At 46.3% G+C, this 22,866-nt stretch overlaps 1 protein-coding gene across 1 annotated transcript; it reads left to right on the forward strand.

Annotated features, from left to right (window-relative positions):
* Positions 1–15: 15 nt before the first annotated feature.
* Positions 16–21,642, forward strand: LYAR (Ly1 antibody reactive). Its single transcript, XM_025887157.2, has 9 exons — positions 16–157; positions 5,489–5,663; positions 6,972–7,086; positions 10,514–10,621; positions 10,743–10,826; positions 13,965–14,415; positions 14,745–14,831; positions 17,768–17,853; positions 18,314–21,642. The coding sequence occupies exons 2-9, from the start codon at positions 5,542–5,544 to the stop codon at positions 18,446–18,448; spliced, it is 1,188 nt and encodes a 395-aa protein (XP_025742942.1). The 5' UTR covers positions 16–157; positions 5,489–5,541; the 3' UTR covers positions 18,449–21,642.
* The last annotated feature ends 1,224 nt before the right edge of the window (positions 21,643–22,866 follow it).

Below are 22,866 nucleotides of genomic sequence, written 5' to 3' on the forward strand. Positions count from 1 at the left end.
GGAGTGTGGCCGCGGCGCGCAGGCGCGCGAGGCGGCCCGGCGGCGAGCTCGGCGCTGAGACGCTCTGGAGGGAGGCGGCTGTGGCGCTGGCCAGGCGGCGGCCTTTCCACGTGCTCCTCGCGGCCGGTTGAAGGCGTTGGCGGGCGCTGGCTGAGAGGTGAGCGGCGGCGGCCCAGAGGCCCGACCCGGGAGGCTGGGGCTCCGGAGCGGTTGGTGGGGCCGCTGCCTGCGTCTCCACCATTAGAGCCCCTCCTTGGGCTTACCCACGGAAGGAGGAGGCGGTCCGTTCAGACCTCCCTCGTACTCTGGGGCCGCGCACGGAGTCCTGGATTTAGGATGACCGAGTCTTCCCGGTTCTAAGACGGAAAGGTCCTCGTGCCGGGAACCCCGTCTGTCCAGGGTCACCGCGCGGGACCGGGCTTCAGCATTGCTGCGTGTTGGGGACAAGGCTCTCGTCTTCCCTGAGGCTTGGGGAGCTCCGCCCCTAAGGAGGAGGCCTAGGGCACAGTGCTGGAGCCCACCGACTCAGGGCCGCTGTATGTCACCGTCTGGGAGTCCAGGTTTGCCGCTCACTGGATGCGCGACCTTCTGCGAGTTACTTAATCGTTTTGTGCCCCGTGTCTTCGTCTATCAGAAGGGAATACTATAGAGCCGGGAGAAGTGTTGCAAGGAATACATGAGCCCAGATTTATTAACCACCTAGGACAGGGCTTGGCACCTGGACCGGTAAATGTCAGGATTTTCTGCAGCACCTACCCTCTGGGGAGACGGGTGGGGTGTACTTGCAAGGCTCACTTCCCTGAAGAGGGCTCACTTGGGACTCACACAGCACCCCCAGGCCCCCAGTGCCTAGCACAGTGTCTGACACGTGGTAGACTTCCACGGATGTTACACCAGTGAAGGGATGCTGGTGACGTGTAGTGCGTGGGGAGGTGGAGAGACATGGCTCAACTTGCCTCCTGTGCTCATCTGTTCAGTGGAGCTAGATGTACCTACTCATAGGATGAATGCACATGGAGAGCCTCCTCACCTCACATTCAGGGGCTTAGGCAAGATGGTGGACAGTGTGTACTTCTCTGTCCTTCCCTTGCACCATACTCTTGGTTTCTTGTAAATTCTACCCCTGGAAGGGGCTCCTGACCCCTTGTTTCACGGATGGGAGAACCTGAAGTTCAGAGGGGACAGTGACTTGTTGGAGGTCACAGGGCTCATTGGGGATTGTGCTGAGGTTGCCAGCCTGGCCCCCCAAGTGGGCTGTTTTAGCGGTGGTGGTGGGGTTTAGGTCTGTGTGCACATGTCTGTGAGAGAATGTTTTGAGAATAGTGAATGTAGTTTTTGTAAAAATAAACAATATAAAAATGTAGAGGCAGGAAGGTTTAAAGAGAACTCCAAATTGCAATTCCAGAACTAAATGTGAGGTCCTTGTATCGGGGAACAGAGTGGTAGAGTAGGCCCCCATGGGGCGGGGAGCCAGAGGAGATGAGTGAATTAATGAAGCTAGATGAGTGAGGGTCATGTTTAAGAGACATGGGTTTAGGAGGGGACTGGGTGTAGTAGCATTGATGGGCAAATTAATAGGTCATAGCCTCATTTTCAAACACCTGACATTTTCAACTGTGACACGGGTGGTATCCTTGCTCAATGTGTGAGGACCTTAGAATCCTTTCAGTGTAAAATGGAAGGTCATTGTAGAGTCTTTTTGTTGTTGTTGTTGTTGTTTTTCTTTGGGGATGAGGGTCTCGGTCCCATGTGCTGAGTAATGGCCAAGCAAATGGCCACAAACATGACAAGTCAAGATGACAAGGCATGGCAGAAGCTTGGGCTTGTCTCAGGCCACCTCTCCCACTCCTTGTGTCTCCAGCCTAATCACTTAACCTCTTTGAGCCTCCATTTTCTCTTACAGATGCTGGGGTGGTGGTGGGATCACACCTGTTCTGGAGGTGTTGGGTGCAGTTATGATGGTTAACGTGAAATGGCTATATGGAGAACTAATGATCGTATTCCGTAATACGTCATCTTTTTCTTGGGTTATGGTATCTGCTGAGAGCTCAGTAAGTTGACCAGACAGATGAGTGGACAGCCAAAAGCTCACACAGGGGCTAGTCTCCTTTGGGGAAGGCACCCAGGTGTATCTGGATTCTGATGCACACTTGGCATTGACCAAAGGTCTGCCGAAATGAATTACAGTGACTTACCTGGGGTGAGAACCCGAGTATGCTCTTGACCAGTGCACGAACACTGCTCTCTCTTTCATGTGTCCACATCTCTAGAAGGAAGAGCACAAAGAATCTCCATGGCTGTACTGGGACCTGGCCTGCTGTCAGAGAGCTGGGGAGCCAGGGAAGGAAAAGGGGATCCTTATTTAGGCTCAACCCCATAAAGAATGCCATCATGTCTTCACACTCGGGACTAAATGTTGAAATATATAGTATCTGAGCCCTGCAGACAGCGTGTCATAAAAGTCTTTTTTTTTTTAAGATTTTATTTTATTTATTTGAAACAGAGAGAGAGAGAGAGAGAGAGCACAAGAGGGGATAGGGTGAGAGGGAGAAGCAGACTCCCTGCGGAGCAGGGAGCCTGATGCGGGACTTGATCCCAGGACTCCGGGCTTATGACCTGAGCTGAAGGCAGTTGCTTAACCAACTGAGCCACCCAGGCGCCCCATAAAAGTCTTAATACAGCTTGTTTCCAGCTTTCCAAATTTCTGAAGTGTAAATGTTACAGATTTACCAAAAATATCCATATGAAAGTTTATTTAAAGTTCTTTCACATTTACTTTTGTGAAATTTGAGTAAGTTTCATTTTTTGTTCTAGGCAGTGCTTGCTATCTTCCATTAGAGGGACTGACTTTTCAGAAGGCATCTTTTTGTAAGCTTGTAGCATTTACGCTTCTGCAGTTGTTAAGCCTGCACTAAGGCTTGGGCCCCCCTGTCCCCCGTGCAGTTAGGGTGGTTCGGAGCTTGCTGTCCTTGCAGCCCCCCTCCCCACGTGTTTACTGCATACAGGAAAGGTGTTCAGATATGAGGCATCATCAAGGTGACTCTTGGCTAACGCTGGGATGTCCTCAGGGCTCTAAATAAGGGAGGGGTAAGCTCCTTACAAACCTTATCTCGTTAACAAACAGGTGGCCACACTGTCCCTATTTGAGATCAAGTGTAAAAATGCAGCAGTGGTTCTAAAAATCCCTGAGGCGCTGAGAGACTGAGTTGTGACTTTCCCACCAGCTACCCATTCTGCTTAAAAAGGAAAACCCCCCACAAATTTCTAAATGTGAACATTTGCCACAAAAGACCAAATGAAAAGGGTTGAAGGGTATTTTTCCAATGGGACATGTGACCAAATTCTAATCCTCTTCTGAATTGATGTTTACACCGTGCATGGCTAATCCCCACAGAGATAACATGTTTTGCACAGATATTCCGAGCATCTTTTTTGTCAACATCACTGGCTTCTTTCAGTTGATAAGTTTTGTTTCCGGCCATCTTCCCTGGGCCTTGAATTCCTGACGTTCCATGACACACTGAGTCTCCCAGTTGGCTCTCAAAGCTTGCCAAAACCACCTCCCCTCCCCTCCCCTCGTCCCCTCGAGAAACAGAACAGACTTCTGCAATGAAAGTCAGAAAGCTCTAGGCCATAGCTTAAGTTCGAGGGGGTATTTTTCATCATTGGGTTTCATAATGAAAGTACTTTTAAATTTTTCAGCAGATAATTTGGCTTAACGCATCTGTTTGTACCTTGTGGTTACAATGGCCATCCATTTCTTGGTGACGAATTAACGATTTGCTCTGGTTCTTACACAAAAGTGCCCCCACAGACTACTGAATAACGTGTTGGTTCTCTTTCTGGCCTTTGTTTCCCCTTGTGAGGCAGAGCAGCTGGCCATCTCGTCTGCCATTGAGCGGCCATCTGCGGCCTGCAGAACGCAGGGTTGGAGGGAGCTGGGTCATAGCCCACGTGATGGCAGCTCCCCAGCACTTGTGACTGGCTGACCATCTTTACGATAACCAGATGAGAGATGATCGTGGTTGCCTCCCATCCCAGAACAATCACGTTTGCTTCCATCTGGATTGGGTGCGAGCCTGCAGCTGACCACATGTCCTCCCTTGCCACACTCACGGCAAGCTGTGCAGGGGAACCTGGAGCCGGGGACCTGCCTTTGTGTGTAGCGTATCAGGCAAGCTGATGTCCGACAGTGCCCCACAGGGCAAGAGGCTTCCACGAGAGACAGCTGGGCCTTTGTAAACCCTGGGGTTGCAGCCAGGATGTACATTTCCATTCAGGGCTAAAGACAAGGGAACAGCCCTGACAGTGACCCAGAACATGGGAGTGGAAGAGAGCGTGATTTCGTGCGTGGGAATTCTCTTGTGAACCCAGGTGCTCATCTGTGCTAAAGGATTTCTGTATGAATCAGAGTGCACCAGTTTACTTGACCCTCACCTTCGCCTTTATAATGAGGAGGAAAAAGGTACTGGATCAAACAGTTGTCAGTATTTTTGCTGTGAAACTCATTTATAACATAAAATGACAATATTCTTTAAGGATGTAGTGATTAAAAAATTATGTAGCCATGGAAAGTTACTGTGATTCCTGTAGTACTTTTGGATGAATTTGTGTTTTGTTGAGCACAGGAATGTTTCCATGAAATCTGTAAATTGTGGTTATGTATTTGCAACAGACATACTAAATCTCGGAGCAATGCTTGGGACATGTGGGTCTGTGAATGCCGTCCAGTAATTCAGTGCCCAGCAGCTGGGACACCTTGATACATGGTTCCACTTCTTTATTGATCTGATAAGAAGCCACATGAAGGAGGCCCCTCCCTCACCTACTCCCTGGCCACTAAAACTGAGGGGCACATCCTCATCTTTAACACCTGTGGATACATAGTCATGCCTATATGAATGTTTTCTGTGCTTTGAGAAATATTTAGACCTCTTCATTTTCTAATCCTTCCCTGAATTCCCCCCTCACTATGTTCTGAAATAATTTGGCAGTTCACATCTAAAGGCAAGGGGGAGGCGGGCAAGCGAGCTTAACATTAGAAAAGGAAAGACATTTTGCTTAATGCCCCTAAAACTTCTGGAGAGCCAGCCTGCCAAATTTAAATCCTGGGTCTGCTATTCTGTGACCTTGGAGAAGTAACTTAATCTCTGTTTCCATTCGCCATGTAAATTGTGCACAGTAACAGTCCTTCCCCCACAGGGTTGCTGTGAAGATTAAATAGGGTAATATGTATAAAGCTCTTAGAACAGGCCCGCACATGGTAAGCACGTGCTTAACAAATGTCAGCCACTATTACTGTTAGTAATAACTTTACTTACATGCTGGTAGAGTTTTATGTAGTTTGCTAATCAACTTTGATTCTGTTTTTTGTAGCTATTTTATGTGAAATTGTGGTTGAAAAGTGAGCTGTATGATTGTTTATTGGGAATAGAAGTTTCAGATTACAATGATAATTATTTTTTCCTTTCTTTTAATTTTCTCTTAGGACAAGACTTCAAACCTACCTTGGATAGAGAATACTTAACCATTTAGCTAAAAATGGTATTTTTTACATGCAATGCATGTGGTGAATCAGTGAAGAAAGTACAAGTGGAAAAGCATGTGGCTATTTGCAGGAACTGTGAATGCCTGTCTTGCATTGACTGTGGTAAAGATTTCTGGTAAGTTCTACATAATTCATGTAGATCAAAGTAAAGGTCCAGACCAGTTTTAGAAGCCCTGGCCCCATGAAGCCTTAAAAAAAAAAAAAAAAAAAATGGAGGCAAGTTTAAGGAAAGAAATTAAGAAAAAAAATTGCTTTACAGCCTATTTGCTTTCTAAGGACGGTCCAAAGAGAAGACAGAGGGAGGGGGGCTGAGGATGTCTGGAGCATTTGGTCTGTCGGTGGCACTCAGCGACACCTCCTAGCCACCATTACCAGACCCTGAGGGGTGACCACCCATCATAAGGCTTCAGGAGTACGGTGCGCTGGTCACACAAAGAGCTGGATTTATAAACCAGAACAAGAGCTGACTCATTTACAGCAGCGGGGGCCTCAGGGGAGACTGGGTCCCCCCTAGAAGTTCACAGAATATGGTAGGAGTGAGCTCCTGCCCCCGAGTGTGTCAGGTACTTCCACTGAGGCGTCTCTGGAAAGGTGAGGACTAGGGGGTGGGGGCAGGACAGATCTTTGACTTACTTGCCTACTCTTTCCTGAGGTGGGTCATTATTTGCAGACGGCTCACCTCAGTCTTCTGCTGAGTCCCCTTCAGCTTCACACGGTTTACGTGCAAAGGCAGCTTTTGGTACATCGGCCTCAGTGTCCTCTGTGGTGTTTGGATGACATTTGCTAAAAGTCCATTTTAATTTCATTCTAGAGCAGTGATTTTTTAAAAACAATTTTTGGAAACTGCTAAAGACTTTGTTGATAACTAATCCTGGGAGGAAGCCTGATCTATAAAACAGGTGAAAATTGGGTTGTTTCTCATTGGGGCACCTGGTCCCAAACATTTCCCCAAGGATCCCATGGAGCTTCAAAATGATCGTAGGAGACAGAATCGAGTCTCCTTGTTTGCCAAGACTTGCAGATCTAGAACTTTCTAGTGACAAGATACCACCATTTTACTCCAGCTTTTAACTTATTCTACAACGAATTAGTGATGGCCTACTATATTACCAGAAAATCATAGAGATTTCGTTACTTAAGCTAAAGCTACCCCATTGCAGAGAATTACTTTTCTTTCTTATATTCTATATATACTCACTTAGGACAAAAAAAAAAAAATACTGCATTTCAGTGGGGTTTAAGACATTTGTATAAAAATGGGTAGAAAGTTTGGGGGCGGGCTTTATATTGAACAGTTTGGAGGAACGAGGTGATAAGCATAGTAAAACTGTGGCGTGAAGAAGGCAGGAGCAGCATGTGAGCATCAGATGGAGCCTCCAGTTGGAGAACCAGTCTGATGGTGGAACTTTCTATCACATTGAAGGGGTGATGACTACAAAAACCACGTCAAGTGCATCAGTGAAGAACAGAAGTATGGTGGCAAAGGTTATGAAGGTAAAACCCACAAAGGCGATATTAAACAGCAGGCATGGATTCAGGTAAGGTCTTTCTAATTCATCAGGTAGCTTCTTCTGACATCTTCCGCTTTCTCTGGAAGCCTAAGAACAACTACATCATACGTGCAGGCAAGACGCAGAAACCTCATGTCTTGGGACAGAATGAGGTTTTGAACAACTGAATCAATGACAAAGAGTTCTTTATTTCTCTGTTAATACAGTTGTGGTGTATTTTGTCTTTGACCCATATGTTTTGCAGACTTCTCGCAAAAACGTTTTAGAATTCTCACTATCTTTTCCTTGGCTATGAGACTGAATGGAAGCTTTCTAATCTTTATCTGCTTCTAGTGATAATTCAGCTTTTATCACGTAAACCATGTTGTAATCTGCGACACCTCTGAGTCATCAGAATCGGGCAAAATAAAGATATTTTCATAAATATAAGGAATTTTCTACTTAAATAAAATGGAAACATGCACAGTAAAAATGGCAAAAGCAGCAAAATCCCTAATTCACTGAGAGATGGTACCCACCATTTACAGAACAGAGAGCAGGAAGGATTCAGAATAGAAGGTAGGAGAAAGAAAAGACAGGGGCACCTGGGTGGCTCAGTCAGTTAAGCGTCTGCCTCCGGCTCAGGTCATGATCTTAGATTAAGGTCCTGGGATCGAGCCACGAGTCGGGCTCCCTGCTCAGCAGGGAGTCTGCTTCTCCCTCTCCCTCTGTCTGCCACTCCCCCTGCTTGTGCTCTCTCCCGCCTTCTCTCTCAAATAAATAAGTAGAATCTTAAAAAAAAAAAAAAAAAAGAAAAGAAAAGACAAATGCTGTCTTTGTGGAATTCTCTATTCTAGAAACCAAGTAAATAATAGTTAGCTCCCCTTAACGTTAGAGTTTAAATGTGAGTTTTCTGGTATTCACTATCTTACTGAGTTGGCACACTCCTGGGAGGGAAAATCCTCCATTCACAAAGGACTAACTAGGTGCCCGGTGCAGATTGAGAAACTCCTTTTTTGAACGAAGATGTTTAGACCGGTGACCATCAGCCTCACTCTTGGGCTCGTACTATATCTTGATCCCCCTCAAGAAACAGATGACATCCTAGGCCCCAAGCTTGCGGTACCTGGGTGTAGGAGTGCTACCAAGTCTTGAATGAAATCCTCTAAAGGCAGGGGTCCACAGGCTGCAGCCCGGCACAGCCACGCCCATTTGCCTACATGTTGTATGTTGTTACTTAGAGCTACCAGGGCAGCATTGAGTAGTTGGGACAGAAACCAGGTGGTCTGCAAAGCCTAAAATCTGTACTACCTGGCCCTTTACAGTAGAGGTTTGCTAGGGCCTGCTGTAAACTGTCAGGCTTCAGTCGCGCTGTCACTGTATTCTAGATCAAGAGCTGTCCTTCAGCTTCTGTCCTGCTGCACCTGCCCACCAGCCATCGGACTCCTCCCTGAGCCCTTAGCTGACCGTGTGAACAGATGGATGAGGCTAAATGTGGAATGCTGGGAGAATAAACTGAGCCGGCTGTGAACTCTCCTGACAGCTGGACTCGGGGGTTTTGTTCTTTTCTTTCAATCCTAAACCCTTCAGTTTTAAAGACAGAATTTTGGAATCCTGTCAGTGTTATTGTTCTCGGAGCATCGTTCTAGATGTCTCTGTGCTCACAGAGTGGATAGATGGGTCAGGGAGAGGTCGCCCGCTTGCTTGGGCCATGGTGTTTTCCTCCGAGCTTTGTCACCAGTGCCCTGTTCTCTTCTGACACCCGTGCCATTCTGGCCAGTGCCCAGCCAGCTTGACTGAGTCCTTGCTCACCTGTGTCCTTGCCTTGGTTTGTTTTTCTGCCTGAGGGCCTGGAGAGTCTTTGTCCCACCCTTCTCTAAGTCTCCGGTATCCGTTTCTTCTGGTCTGTTTATATGTAGCTTTCTTCCGAACGCAGACCGTTGCCCTGCATTATGTTATATTGATTTGTCCTGTCGGCTCATGGGTGACCATCTGTCTTGGGTGCTGTCATTGCCTTGCTTTAATAACTATCTTTCTCCTCTGCCTTCACTGAGATTGCCATAAGCATTTCCTAGGTCACTAATTTAATTTTCATCTCTGTTCTGTTCTTGCCATTTCAGATTTATTTATTAGGTCTTAATGCAGCTTGTCGTCTTGGTCCTCAAGTAATTTCCTAGTCTGTAATAGTCATTTTTGTTTGATTCTTTTGTTCACTTTTCGTTTATTTTCTTTTTTTTTCCAAGTTTTTAAAAAATTGCACGTTACACATGACATAGCATTTACCACTTTAACCACTTTTAAGTATACAGTTAAGTACATTCACACTGTTGTGCAACCATCCCCACCATCCATCTCCAGAACGTTTTCATCTTCCCAAACTGAAACTCTGTCCCTGTCAAACACTAACTCCTCATGTCCCCCCTCCCCAGCCCCTGGCACCTACCATTCTGCTTTCTCTCTCTCTGAATTTGACTACTCTAGGGGCTTCATATAAGTGAAATCATACAATATTTGCCCTTTTGCACTGGTTGACATGTCCATCATTATGCCAGTGCCAAGCTTTTGTGATTACGCTAGCTTTGTGCTGAGCTTTGAAAATCAGAAAGCATGAGACCTCCAACTTTATTCTTTTTCAAGATTATTGTAGCTATTTGGTGTCCCTTCAGATTTCATGTGAATTTTAGGATGGAGTTTCCTATTTCTGCAAAAAACCCACAAATGTCAATTGGATTTTCATAGGATTGCATTTGAATCTGTCCATCACTTTGGTTAGTATTGCCATCTTAATATTAAGTCTTTCAACCCACACGATGTCTTTCCATTTATTTGTGTCTTCTTTCTTTATTTTTTAAATCATCTTTTTTTATTAAGTAATCTGTACATGCAACGTGGAGCTTGAACTTACAAACCTGAGATCAAGAGTCACACGTTCCTCCGACTAAGCCAGCCAGGAACCCCTATTTGTGTCTTCTTTAAATTCTTTCGATAACGTTTACAGTTTTCAGCATATAAGTCTTTCCCCTCCTTAATGATTGTTTATTTTTGAGTATTTCATTCTTTTTGATGTTATTTTAAATGGAGTTGTTTTCTTAATTTCAGTCTCAGAGTGTTTGTTAGTGTATAGAAATCTAGAACTTAATTTTCAAGTGTGGATTTTGCATCCTGTGACTGCTGAATTTAATGGTTCTAATGGGATTTTTTGTGGAATCTTTAGGGTGTCCTACAGGTAAGATGAAATTATTTGTGAACAGAGATGATTTTACTTCTTTCTAATGTGGATGCCTTTATTTCTTTTTCTTGCCTAATTGCTCTGGTTAGGACTTCTAGTACTGTGGTGAATTTGTAAACATAGACAACATTAATGTAAAATCTAGCCTTGGAATGGGAAACCTCTAGCCATGGGAAGGACATTTAATTTGGCTTTCATGAAACTCCTGTGCCAGTTGTTTATTATTTTTATCTTCCTTTTTTGTAGAAAATTAATGAATTAGTAAAAAGACCCAATGTCAGCCGCAAAGTGAGAGAACTTTTAGAGCAAATTAGTGGTTTTGACAACGTTCCCAGGAAAAAGGCAAAATTTCAGGTATGGATTTGTGGTACCTTCCCTAAATGGAGGGGATGTGTGGCCCATTGATGACGGAGCATGCCATGTACCTGTCAAAATGGAACAAATGGGTTTGTTTTTTTTTCTTTGTTCCTTACAGAATTGGATGAAGAACAGTTTAAAAGTTCATAATGAATCTATTCTGGAACAGGTGTGGAATATCTTTTCTGAAGCTTCCAGCAATGTAAGTCAGATCTAATTTTAGATTTGCAGTGTGGTAAAAGTGATTAGTAATAATGAAATGGGAATGTCTTATTTTTGGAGGTCAAGACAGCCTTCTTTTTCAGAGAGCCTCTTTGTGCCTTCATTTATGGGAAAGAATAAACTGAATGCACTGCAGAGAAGATTTCCTTATTGTGCAGAGAAAGGTATTTAATCCCAATGTTTGATAATGGTACCAGCTAACATGAGACAATTTGCTCAGAAATCAGGCAGTGGGATGTACTGGAAAGAGCAGGAGCTTTGGGTGTCTGACAGACCTGGTTTGAACCCCTGCGGTGCTGTTGGCCAAATGTTTGATCTTGGGCACTTTATTTAACCTCTGTGAGCCTCGGTTTCCTTGTCTCAAAGAAAATGGATAGTCCTATTCATGCATTTATTCAGTACTTGGTGAGCACCTGATCTGTGCCAGGCCCTCAACAAAAAATGTATAATATCTCAGGTGGCCACAGTGCCATGAAGAGAATAAACAGTGAGGACATAGGAGTGACTAAGGGTTCTTTTAGGTGAGGGGTTCACAGAAGGCCCCATACATGGATTAAAGCAGCTGAGGCTATGAAAGCACCCCTTTCTGTGGGTGCTTGTGGGTAGTGGGCACCTGCTAAGCATCTGTCTCCTCTTGGTGGAATGAGAACCCCACTGGAGTAATTCAGTTAGCCACCTCTCAGGTTCGATCTGAGAAACCCCTAGATGTGGACTCCATGCAGAGAGTCTTGGTTTGATATTGTTGGCCACCTTATTCGTGACATTGTTAAATTAAATTTTTTTTCCCCATTAATTGACCTGCACTTTGTTCCTACTTGGATCTTATATCCCGTTTGGAGACTTACATCATTAGTAGTTTTAAAAACAGTGGGGTTTTCTGACCGTATTTTATTCTACTCACATTGCCGGGAGTTGACTGACTTACCTAGAATAGTTTGGGCAGTGAAACTGTCCTGGCATTTGTCTCTTTCAGAACATACAAATTGGGTCTTTGGAATCTTAGAACCAGTTATGTGCATGCTGTCCTTGCACAGCGCCACGCTAATCTCTGTATTATTCTAGTTGTACATGTGCTGCCCGAGTGGCACTGTCACCAGTCATATAATTAGCATTTCTGTGGCACGTGCCTTCTAAAGGTTATTCCCATTATTTTAAAGTAAGAATCAAAGATTTGGATTACTTAGTTCACTGCAAAGTTCAAAAAAAAAAGTTTTTTCTGATTTCCCTTTTGAAACTGTGAGCATATTTTGGAATAAATGAATAATCAGTACACAGCTCATGGTAACTGAGCTCTGTAAAACGCAGCTATTGCCACTTTGCCCCTGGTGTTGATCCAGCCAGCTGGAGGCCCTGTGTCCTCGTCTGGGGAGGCTTCCTCTGCCCCAGCACAGCTCGTCTGGTCCCTGTGCAGGCAGCCGTAATCAGGCCAAAGTCCTTGCCTCGCAGAGCTGTGTTCCAGTGTGGGACAGATGACTGTGTATGTCGGTCTGGGCCAGAGCAGCAGGACAGGGCGTGGGAAGCTCGAGGAAGAAATGGAAGGCAGGAGGAGGGGTGCGGGGTGGGAGGGGCTCTGTTCGGAAATAGGGTCAACGAAGGCATCACTGAAGAGACCACATTTAAAGAGAGTCTGGAATGAAGTAGAAAGAAGATGGGGGATGAGTTTGTCCACCCATTACCGAGTGGCTGCAAGATCGGGTGACTATCCCTCTTTCTGGGTGCAGAGCGAAGGCACCAGCTGGAGACATGGTCTGAACTGGGCAGAAGGGAGGCTGAGGGCTGTGGCTCTCAGTGGTCATAACAGTGCCTGACTATAGGATGGGAATGAGACTGTAGGCCAGGAGTGAGGTGACTTTGTCCCCTTCTTCCTCCTGAGTCTCTTTCTGAGCTCATTCCCTGCCCGCCCGCCATGTGCCTGGCCTGGCTGATTTCCCTGAGCTGCTGGGGAAACGGCAGCTAGTAGGCTTATTGTTCCTCTCCCGGGGGCTGTGCTGTCAGCCAGGGCTGAGCACTGAATGAGGCGTGAGTCAAAGCCAGTCCTTTTTTTGGCTCAGTTTGGGGGGTAGGATCTCCCTCCTTAGACCCAGGCTCCCAAAGGAAGAAGACTAGAGGTGACTTCGCCTGGCACCTGGTGGTAACTAATGAAGATGGGACTGGGGTGCAGGTCTTAGGTGAGGAGTCAGCGGTTCCTGAAGCAGCTCAGTCCAGACGTGTTAGGACTCACGGAGCAGTTCAGGACAGTGCTGGGGCCATCTCGAGAAAGGGCTGTCATAGAGACCAGCATATGTTCAGAGTCGGGGGTGGGGATGCAGCGGACAGTGGGGCTCGTTCTGCTGGAGACTGTTCTCAGTCGGATCTGTGTGCTGGCTCAGATAAGGTCGTGCAGCAGGTGGAGGTTTATCTTACTCCAGGGCATGTAGCTCCTTAGCTTCCTCTGCGTCCTTACTCCACGTGTCCCTGAGACTCTTCCTCCAAGCGTCATCCTCTGTGCGGAATAACGAGTAGATGAGACCTGTCTAGTACTGCAGAGTTTACAGAACCTTTCCTGTACGCTAAGCGGCTTATTTGAGTATCCTCAGTCTACTCCTTCCTGAGCCCCGTGAGCTGCTATTAGCACACGCCATAACTTCCCATTTTATTCGTACATCAGCTGTATAAGGTACATCTTACTAAGTCTTTCATTCTAGCAGTGAGGAAATTGGTTCAGAGCAGATAAATAACTTGCCCTGAGGCACCCGGCTAGTAATTAACCGAGCTGGTGCTTGAATCCAGGTCTGCAGATGCGTAAATCCCGTGGTTTCTGTCACACCTAAGTGCTCATCTTCTATCAGAAAGAAAGATGAAGAGTGAACTGTCTAGCTTAAGTGACATAAGGATTCTTCACTTTTCCAGTGGAATGAAAATGTCTTGTTAAATGCAGGGTGGCGTGTGGGCTGGGGGAAGTTTTTTTCCATTTGATAATATTTACTGCTACGTTTTAGCTCTTGGGGGTGGTCAGAGTTATAAAATGGTAAGTAGTAGACATTTTTCTTGGAACAATTTCTCAGTAGACATGTGCAGTGATGTGAACAACGATCTGGAATGAGTATTTATGTGTCTTTTGGTTTTGCCTTGTAATAAGGAAGCGGTCAGTAAGGGTCAAGACCAGCAGCCCCTCCCCCAGGCGGCCAGCCCACCCTGCCCGCCCCACACAGAGGTCTCCGCCAAGGTCCCAGCCTCTGGAACACATGACAGCACAGAAAAGCAAGCAGAGGTGAAGAAGAATAAACGAGAAAGGAAGGAAGAAAGGCAGAAGAATAGGAAAAAAGAGAAGAAAGAACTAAAATTAGAAAACCACCAGGAGAATTCAAAGAATCAGAAGCCGAAGAAGCACAAAACAGGCCAGGAGGCTGAGCAGGAGGCCGAGCAGGAGGCCGGAGGGGAGGCCCTGGGCTCTGCAGGGAGGAAGAGACAGAGCAAGGCCAAGGGGGCCGCTGACAGGGCAGAGGATGGAGCTGGGGCCCACGCGGGAGACCCCGAGGAGGAGTCCACAAAAGCCCGGCCTGGGAAGAGAAAGCAGAAGCACTTGGAAGGTGTGTGGCTAGCGTATGCTCTGGGCTTTGTGAAGCAGATCGTAAAGCAGTGAATTGGGGCTGGGTACAATCTGTTAGACCTCGCATTTGAACCAAGTAAGGCAAAGAGCATAAGCTTTGGGCTCAGGCCAGGCAAGTGAGCACCTCTCAACTCGCCATGTGTTCCTCTGACGTGGAGGAGGAGAAGACCACGGTGCTGGGCTGCTTTGGTGGTGGGCAAGATGGCGGACGCACATGGCTTGGCCGTGCGTGCCTTTCATTAAATGGTAGCTGCTATCATAAATGCAAATTCTTTTTTTTTTTTTTTTTAAATCTTTCTACTTACCTAGATGACACAGGTTCTAAGAAGAAACAGAGAAAGGTCTCAGGACCTCCTGAGGGTGGAGAACCGGAAAACCATGAGGCTCCTGCAAAAGGTATCACCGCCGTCATTTGGAGAGGTCTGCCCCCAGGGTGGGGAAGAGGGAGATGACCCGGGCCTTCAGGCAGATCCTCCCCTCCAGAGGCACTGTCTGGAAGACGAAGCAGATTCAGGTAGGGTGTGGCTCCGGAGGAGCCGGGGAGAGCTCTATGGGTTACTCTCCAGTGTCTGGCTTTAGAGGTAAAAGTGTCTTTGACTCGAAATACATGATCTTTGGACCTGAAGATAAACCCAGCATGGCTTTCTGAGACCGTGTTCCCTTTCCTTTCTCTCTGCTTCCTGTGACCCTGCCCCCCCTTACTCTCCTAGAGGTGCCTCCCAGACTTAGCTGTTCCCCATGTCTCCTTGCTTGGACCGCCCTCAGCCAGAATGTGTACCTAGCAGAATCCAGTCCCTGGCCTTCATCCTTCCTCTAGACTGCTGCCTCCTCCACAGAGCTGCTCCTCCTTCCTTGGGCCCGAAGCATTCCCTGGGGTCCTGCTGATCAAGAAGAGACCCCAGGATTCCAATGGAAATGGAGGCTTTATTATTAATGAAGGTTTAGTAACCGCCTAAGTTGGGTTAGACCTCTTAGATTGGAATCCACCCACACCTGACTTGGAACCTATGAGGCTTTTTTTAATTCTTTTTTGTTGTTGTTTTAAGACGATAGTAGATTCACTTGCAGTTGTAAGAAGTAAAAGAGACCTAAGTCCCAGTTTCCTCCAAGGGTCATGCCCTGCACAGCTAAGCATCTCCAGGGTGCTGACATCAGTACAGTCAAGAGGAAGGTGCCCACCGCCACAGGGAGCACCGCTGTGGGCCCCGGTGGAGCATGTCTGTTTCTCCCCCGCCCCACTTGCCCCCGGCAAATCACTGATCTGCTCACCACTTTTGTAATTTCGTACTTTCCGAACGTTACCCAGATGGCATCTTTTTAGTATGTGAATTTTTGAGATTAACTCTTTTCCCTCAGCCTTATTCTGGGGAGGTATGTCCAGGTTGCTGCACAAATTGGTAATCCAGTCCTTTCATTAAGTCCTTCTCCATGGCATGGATGGACGAATTTGTTTGACCATTCATCTCTTGAAGGACCTGTGGGTTGTTTCCAGTCTCTGGTTGATATGAATAAAGCTGTGTCAGCATTTAGGTACAGGTTTTTGTGTGGAGCACACATCACTTTTTCTGGAAGAAATGTCCAGGAGTGCAATTGCTCTGTGGTGTGGTGACTGCCTATTGAGCTTTTAAAGAAACTGCCAGCATTTTCTAGAGTGGTTGTACCATTTGATATCACCCCAGCAGTGTCAGACTCACCCAGTTCTCCCACATCCTGGCCAGGGTTTGGCGGTGGTACTATTTTTTTCCATTCCGATAAGTGTGTAGTAATAGCTCGGGGTGATTTTAATTTATTATCCCTAATGATGTCAAACATCTTTTCATGTACTTATTTGCCATCTGTGTTATCCCTTCATTATAACGTCTGTTCCTGTCTCCTGCCCATTTTCATATTGGGTTTTCTTTCTTACTGTTAAAGATTTGAGAGTTCTTTACATATCCAGTCCTAAATACTAATTCTTTGTGGGATAGGTAGTTTGTAATTTTTTTTTCTTCAGTTTATAGCTTGTCTTTTTATTCTCTTAACAGAATCTTTTTTAAATTTTTTCCTTTTTCCTTTTTTTTTAAGATTTTATTCATTTGACAGAGAGAGACAGCGAGAGAGAGAACATAAGCAGGGGGAGTGGGAGAGGGAGAAACAGGCCTCCTGCTGAGCAGGAAGCCTGATGTTGGGGCTCGATCCCAGGACCCTGGGATCATGACCTGAGCCTAAGGCAGACGCTTAATGACTGAGCCACCCAGGCGCCCCTCCCTTTTTATTTTTTAAAGAAAGAGAGAGAACACGATGGGGGAGGGGGGCAGAGGAAGAGAGAGAATCCTAAGCAGCCTCCACACCCCGTGCAGTGGCCAGCAACAGGTTAGATCTCATGACTCAGAGCCAAAATCAAGAGTCAGACATTCAACTAACCAAGCCACCCAAGCGCCCCATTAACAGAATCTTTTATAGAGCAAATTTTTTAGTTTTGATGAAGCCTAATTTGTAATTTTCCCTTTAACAGGTCATGCTTTTAGTGCCAAGTCTGAGAACTCTTTGCTTATTAGCCCGGGATCCCAAAGATTTTTTTTTCCATGTTTTTTCCTGAATGTTTTAAAGTTTTATATTTTATTCTTAAACCCGTGATCCCGTTTGAGTTGGTTTTTTTTTTAAAGATTTTATTTATTTATTTGACAGAGACACGGCGAGAGAGGGAACACAATCAGGGGGAGTGGGAGAGAGAGAAGCAGGCTTCCCACTGAGCAGGGAGCCCGGTGTGGGGCTCGATCCAAGGACCCTGGGATCATGACCTGAGCCGAAGGCAGGCACTTAACGACTGAGCCACCCAGGTGCCCTGAGTTGATTTTTATGTAAAGTATGAAACTCAGTACAAGGTTTACTTCTTTGTCCATCAGCACCATTTGTTGAGAAGGCTTTCACCTCATTGAACTGCTTTTATACCTTTGTCAAAAATCGATTTGGTGTATTTGTATAGTTCTATTCTGGTTCTTAATTCTGTTTCATTGATCTGTGTATCTGTTCCTCTACAAATACCACACAGTCTTGATCACTGTAACTACATCACAAGTCTTGAAACTGGGAAACGTAGTCCTCTGGCTTTGTTCTTGTAGTGGTGATGGTACTTAGGATGCCTCCATGACCTGCTCCCTCTGAGAGCGAGTCCTGGAAGGCGAGTCAGGCTTTCGGCCACTGTGCTCGGACAGGTCAGGCACCTGTTACTCGGTACCGTCAAGAGTGGGTTCATTTCCTGGGTGGCAAATAGATGTCACCCAGATGGTTTCTTTATTCCTCCGGTAGTGCACCAAAACAAAATGTTTTACGTATCATTCTTTATATTGTAGGGAAATTCAACTGGAAAGGAACTATTAAAGCAGTTCTGAAACAGGCCCCAGACAATGAAGTAGCCATCAAAAAGCTAAGGAAAAAGGTATGGCCCCAGAACCCAGGTATAGAAGCTGGGGAGAGCCCCTTCTTTAAGATGTACAGTTTGTTTTTTTAATCTAAAATACTGCACATTTGTTTGTATCTCAATGATTTCTGAGCTGCTCACTAGCTCCTCAGGGAATTGGGCCAAATCCCATCGTACTTCCTTAGCCGGAAAGGTGCCCATATTAAACTTGAAAATGACTGTTCTTGGTATTTTGCTCTCTTTCGCTTATTCCAGAGCAGTGGTTTCTTCTGTTTTTGTGTCTAACTCTATGTCTCTGGGTAACACACACCCAGCAGGGTACTCCTATGGGTACAGATGTCTGAATTTCCACAGAACACACCTGTGCTACCAATACCTGGGTTCCTTTTATTTTTTACTGTTGGCGGTTAAAGAAAGAACATTTTAGGTAAATTTTCAGGAAAAATCACCCATTTGATGATTATTTTTCTTTGTGAAGGTTTTAGCTCAGTATTATGCGGTGACGGATGAACATCACAAGTCTGAAGAGGAGCTCCTGACCATCTTTAACAAGAAAATCAGCAAGAACCCCACCTTTAAGTTATTGAAGGACAAAGTCAAGCTTTTGAAATGAACATTTTTATATTTAAAAACTGAATCCGTTCTGTTGATTTCTTTCACTGCTGTTTATAAGACATGTAATGAATTATAACAACTTCCAATTTTGCTTTCCAAAGCTGTATTTTTAAGTTAAGGAAAAAGTCTATTTTTGGTAGAACTTTTATGAGAAAATATATTCTTATCCAAAATTCTAAATCTGTGGTGGTGCAAATTATTGTACTTTAAAGAATACTTTTATGGTGGAAAACTTTTAAAAATGTGACAAGTCAAAAAAAATTCCTCCTTTGGTCAGACAAAAAAGTATTTGTTTTAACTGCATCACTTCTATACAGTTTTAATTAGAGGTTTGGGTGGGTTTGTTGTGTCGTTAAAACATGTGAGTTGTAGTATTTGGTCCAGAAATGGTCACGACAGTCCTCAGTGTTTGACAGTCTGTGCCTCTCCAGAAGGCCCCCTCTTGAGAGGTGGTTTGTCTGTAATGGCCCAGCCCGTCCGCACTGTGGCCCTGCCCTGCCCCGCTTCAGCCTGAGACAGACTGTGACCACGTATGGGAAATCACTCACCTGAGACAAAGCCCATCACTTAGCTATGTTGCTGTCCCAGGGCTCCAACTGGATGGAAATGCTCTCGGACATGGTATTCTAAGTCCCAGTGTGTGGTGCCGGAGGAGAGCTGTGTCCTGCCACTTGCTGAGATTGGAGTAGGCTTTGCCCACAAGTCCCTTACTTGCCCCCTGAACTCAATAGCAACGTGTCCCATTCCGATTTGGGGACGTGCCGCTGTGATGATGGGATTCAGGGGCACTGTGTTGGGAGGAAGGCTTTGGAATCGGGTTGGGAGTTTTTACTTTTTATACCCCAATTTACTTTGGGGTGCCTGGGTGGCTCAGTCGTTAAGCGCCTGCCTTTGGCTCAGGTCCTGGCTTGGTCCCTTCATAGTTAACCTCTCTGAACCTCCCTTTCTTTGTCTGAACAGTGGGGTACTGAAGGTGCCTCTTGGGCTGTGAGTGAATGAACTGATATGTGCAAAGCACACACCACTGTGCCTGAAACCCAGCAGACGTTCACTCGTGGTTGCTGCACTACTCTTCGGGTTATCAGTAACAATTTTTGAGCCAGGAGAAGCTTTAGACATTCTGGAAAGCCAAGGGGAAAATGAGGCTTGACCCAGACCACATACTCAATTAGGGACAGGGAGCCCAGCTGGGACTCCTGAGTGCAGTCCAGGAGGCCTTCCTGCTCAACTGTCCTCCCCGTGCACAGTGGGGGGCTGTGAACCTACTCCCCACCCCCCTCCCAGTTACATGTTCAAGTGCAAGCTCCAGAGCATTTCAAGATCTGGGCTGGTTTTTATTTTTTGTCAGTTTTACCGGGATGCATTTTTTAAAAAGATTTATTTATTTTTGAGAGAGAGAGAGAGAGCCTGCGAGCACGGGGTCGGGGTGGAGTGGTGGGGAGGGGCAGAGGAGGAGGGAAGGAGAATCTCCAGTAGACTCCCCGCTGAACACAGAGTCCGCTGCGGGGCTCCATCTCACGACCCTGAGATCATGACCTGAGCCAAAACCAAGAGTCAGACGCTTAACCGACTGAGCCACCCAGGCGCCCCTTTACCGGGATGCATTTAAGGCAGGATTGGGCAAATGTGGCAAAATTAAGGAAAACATATACTTAGGCCATGACAGAGTCCTCGTTTCTGTCATCTTGTCTGTTAACCCAAGGTTCTCAAGTTAGAACTTGCTGGCAGCACCTGGCAGCAATGTGGCTGACAGCCCAGTGCCCATGCACCGGGGCTGGAGGAGGTGGCCTCTCTCTCAGTTCCCTCAAGCCCCATGGGGATGAAGAAACAAGGCCAGCTACAGGGGTTCTGACGGTCAGTGTCATGGAGAGAGGTCTTCAGTGGTGCAGTTGGTGGTGGGAAGGGCTCCCCAGGTGTAAAGTCATGCCTCTGGGTCTGGCAAGGGGCACAATCCACAGACCATTCCTGAGGTCCCTGCACACAGACCACCCTTTGGTTTGGGCAGCTGCCTGCCTGATTTGGACTCAAACACAACACTGGTGCCCCAGGAACTTTAGAAACCAATCTAATGATATTTGTGTCTGGCTTTACAGCTTTGTGTCTAAGTTGAGTGTAAGATTGAATTCTACCATATTCTGCCTATTTCCACACTGGTCTGCTGGGTCTGGCCCTTGGGTATCCCTGAACCCGCCAGGGATGCATTTGGACACACTGCAGTTTTCATATGGGACACCTTACTTTCTGGCATTGCCTGGCATTTGTCAGCTGTGCGCACTGCCGTTTTCCATGATGCTGCTGACAAGCAGGATTTGGGAGAAGATGGGCTATTTTGTTTGCTCCAAAAGGTTAAGAAGTGTGACTGTCCCGGGCTGGGCCCTCCTTAATGTCTGGCACACTAGGCATCTTGCGGTCTGATGAGGAAGCCACAGCTCAGCACAGAGAGCGAGGCCAAGCAGGACTGCACCCAGGGCTGCCCCTCCCTCTGCACCGACTAGTCGGCCCAGCTAGACGTGGGCCGATGCAGAAGCCAAAGAATGCAACAGCTGCTGACAGAGGGGCATTTATGTGAAGAAAGCTTAAAAATAGCAAAATTAATGTGGAGAACCCTGCATGACCACTTTGCAAAATCACACAGGGGTCTCCGCACTGATTTTGCTTCAGGCAAGTACAAGCGGCTTGCTCCCATGGTGCAGGAAGATGATCTGAGGAAAGAGGCTTTCAAGGACCACGGTTCCTAGTCCTCTGTTGAAACCCGCCTCACAGGATGCTTGTGAGAATAAGCTCATAAAAGTCAAGGTCAATAGCATTTTGATAGGCCTGCAGACTTTCATGAATATTTTTGAAAAGCTCTCATCTTTCTAAACATATTATTTCTCTTTCAGAGTTAAAACTTGAGTTGCCCAGGTCCTATTAAAACAATTTAATTCAAATTAAGGACCACGCAATTTAAAAATGGGCAAAGGATTTGAATAGGTATTTCTCTAAAGAAGATGTACAGGGGCGCCTGGGTGGCTCAGTCGTTAAGCACCTGCCTTCGGCTCAGGTCATGATCCCAGGGTCCTGGGATCGAGCCCCGCATCAGGCTCCCTGCTCGGCGGGAAGCCTGCTTGTCCCTCTCCCACTCCCCCTGCTTATGTTCCCTCTCTCGCTGTATCTCTCTCTGTCAAATAAATAAATAAAATCTTAATTTTTTTTTTTTTTTTACTTTGAGCATCTCACTAGCCTGTAATTACTTCTCTTTTTCCAAAATAGATTTCTTGGAATTGGGGGGTGGGGAGGGAAGCAGCAGTCTGATACAGATTGTTGTTTTATTTAGATAGCACTTCTGTAGTTGAAGGAGGCAAGTTTTCAGAGATCAGAGGTTTTATCATATTTGTCTCCATTAGTGAAAGCTATGGACCATGCATCTTACTTCTTTATTCCACCACTGAGAACTGATCCTTCTGGCCAGTGTTATTCTTTTTTGTCTCAGTGATGAAGCTGGACTTTGACTTATGCCTAGATATGGAACTACCATCGCACTGGTGGATGGGAAACTGGAGGTCAATCATTATATTCATCTAAGAGAAAAGGCATATTCTATATATTTCCCTGTACTCTGTGGTTACCAGAGCTTAGTATATATTCAGCTTTTATTCCCTTCTTCCGATTCAGCTTTCAAGAAATGGCTAACATAGGCCTTCTAAGTTTCTTTTCTACAAGGTGAGCCACAGAGGGCATGTTCTAGTTCTCATTTACTAGGTACCAAAAGTTTACCTTTTACATGGATTCCTAAATTACACATGGACGAGAGGTGGGTTGTGTAGTTCATCTTTGTCCTCATTCCAGAAAGCTGGATTTTGGCATAAGAGTGGGTACATGTGAGAGAGCTTGCCACTCTCGGGGTCAGAAGACAGATCACACCCCAAGCCCGTAGCGGGATTTCACATTGAAAGAGATTCTGTTGGGAAGCTGTCTTGCATGCACTGGGTTTTGCTTTTCCTCACAAACACATTTGGACCTGAATCCTCCAGTAGCCCCGGGTTACTGAGCCCTCTTGTCACTGAAACCAAAGTAAGTCACAAGGACTAATGAGGTGATACCAGAGCGCCCACCCTGGGCCAGGCTCCATGCTGTCTTTAGGGAAGGGGAGACAAACCGCCTCAAGGCAAGCCCAGAAACATGTCATGGGGGTGTACTGGTAGTACTGGTCTACTGGATGTGGGCCTGGGGTGGGGATCGAGGGCGCTGGGTCATTAAAAGCCCCCTGGATTGTTAAAGGGGTTTCTCACCTACTTGCTGTATTAGGCCGTCTTTCTCCTCCTCCTGCCACTGGACCCACTGTCATCTCCAGACCACCACCCCCACCCACGTGGGAGGCAGCACGAGGTGATGTGCTCTCAGTGGGGCTCCATGTGCCACAGTGAGACCTCCGCA

This window comes from Callorhinus ursinus, unplaced genomic scaffold (assembly GCF_003265705.2).
Source record: "Callorhinus ursinus isolate GAN/ISIS: 27379988/994484 unplaced genomic scaffold, GSC_fseal_2.0 scaffold4, whole genome shotgun sequence".
NCBI classification, from domain to species: domain Eukaryota; kingdom Metazoa; phylum Chordata; class Mammalia; order Carnivora; family Otariidae; genus Callorhinus; species Callorhinus ursinus.

What these genes read in the sequence shown, in the direction of transcription:
- LYAR (XM_025887157.2), top strand. Translation starts at nt 5,542, where the DNA reads ATGGTATTTTTTACATGCAATGCATGTGGTGAATCAGTGAAGAAAGTA. An exon ending in GGAAAAAGGCAAAATTTCAG is followed by an intron (nt 10,622 to 10,742) that starts GTATGGATTTGT and finishes TGTTCCTTACAG; the next exon opens with AATTGGATGAAGAACAGTTT. An exon ending in TTTCTGAAGCTTCCAGCAAT is followed by an intron (nt 10,827 to 13,964) that starts GTAAGTCAGATC and finishes CCTTGTAATAAG; the next exon opens with GAAGCGGTCAGTAAGGGTCA.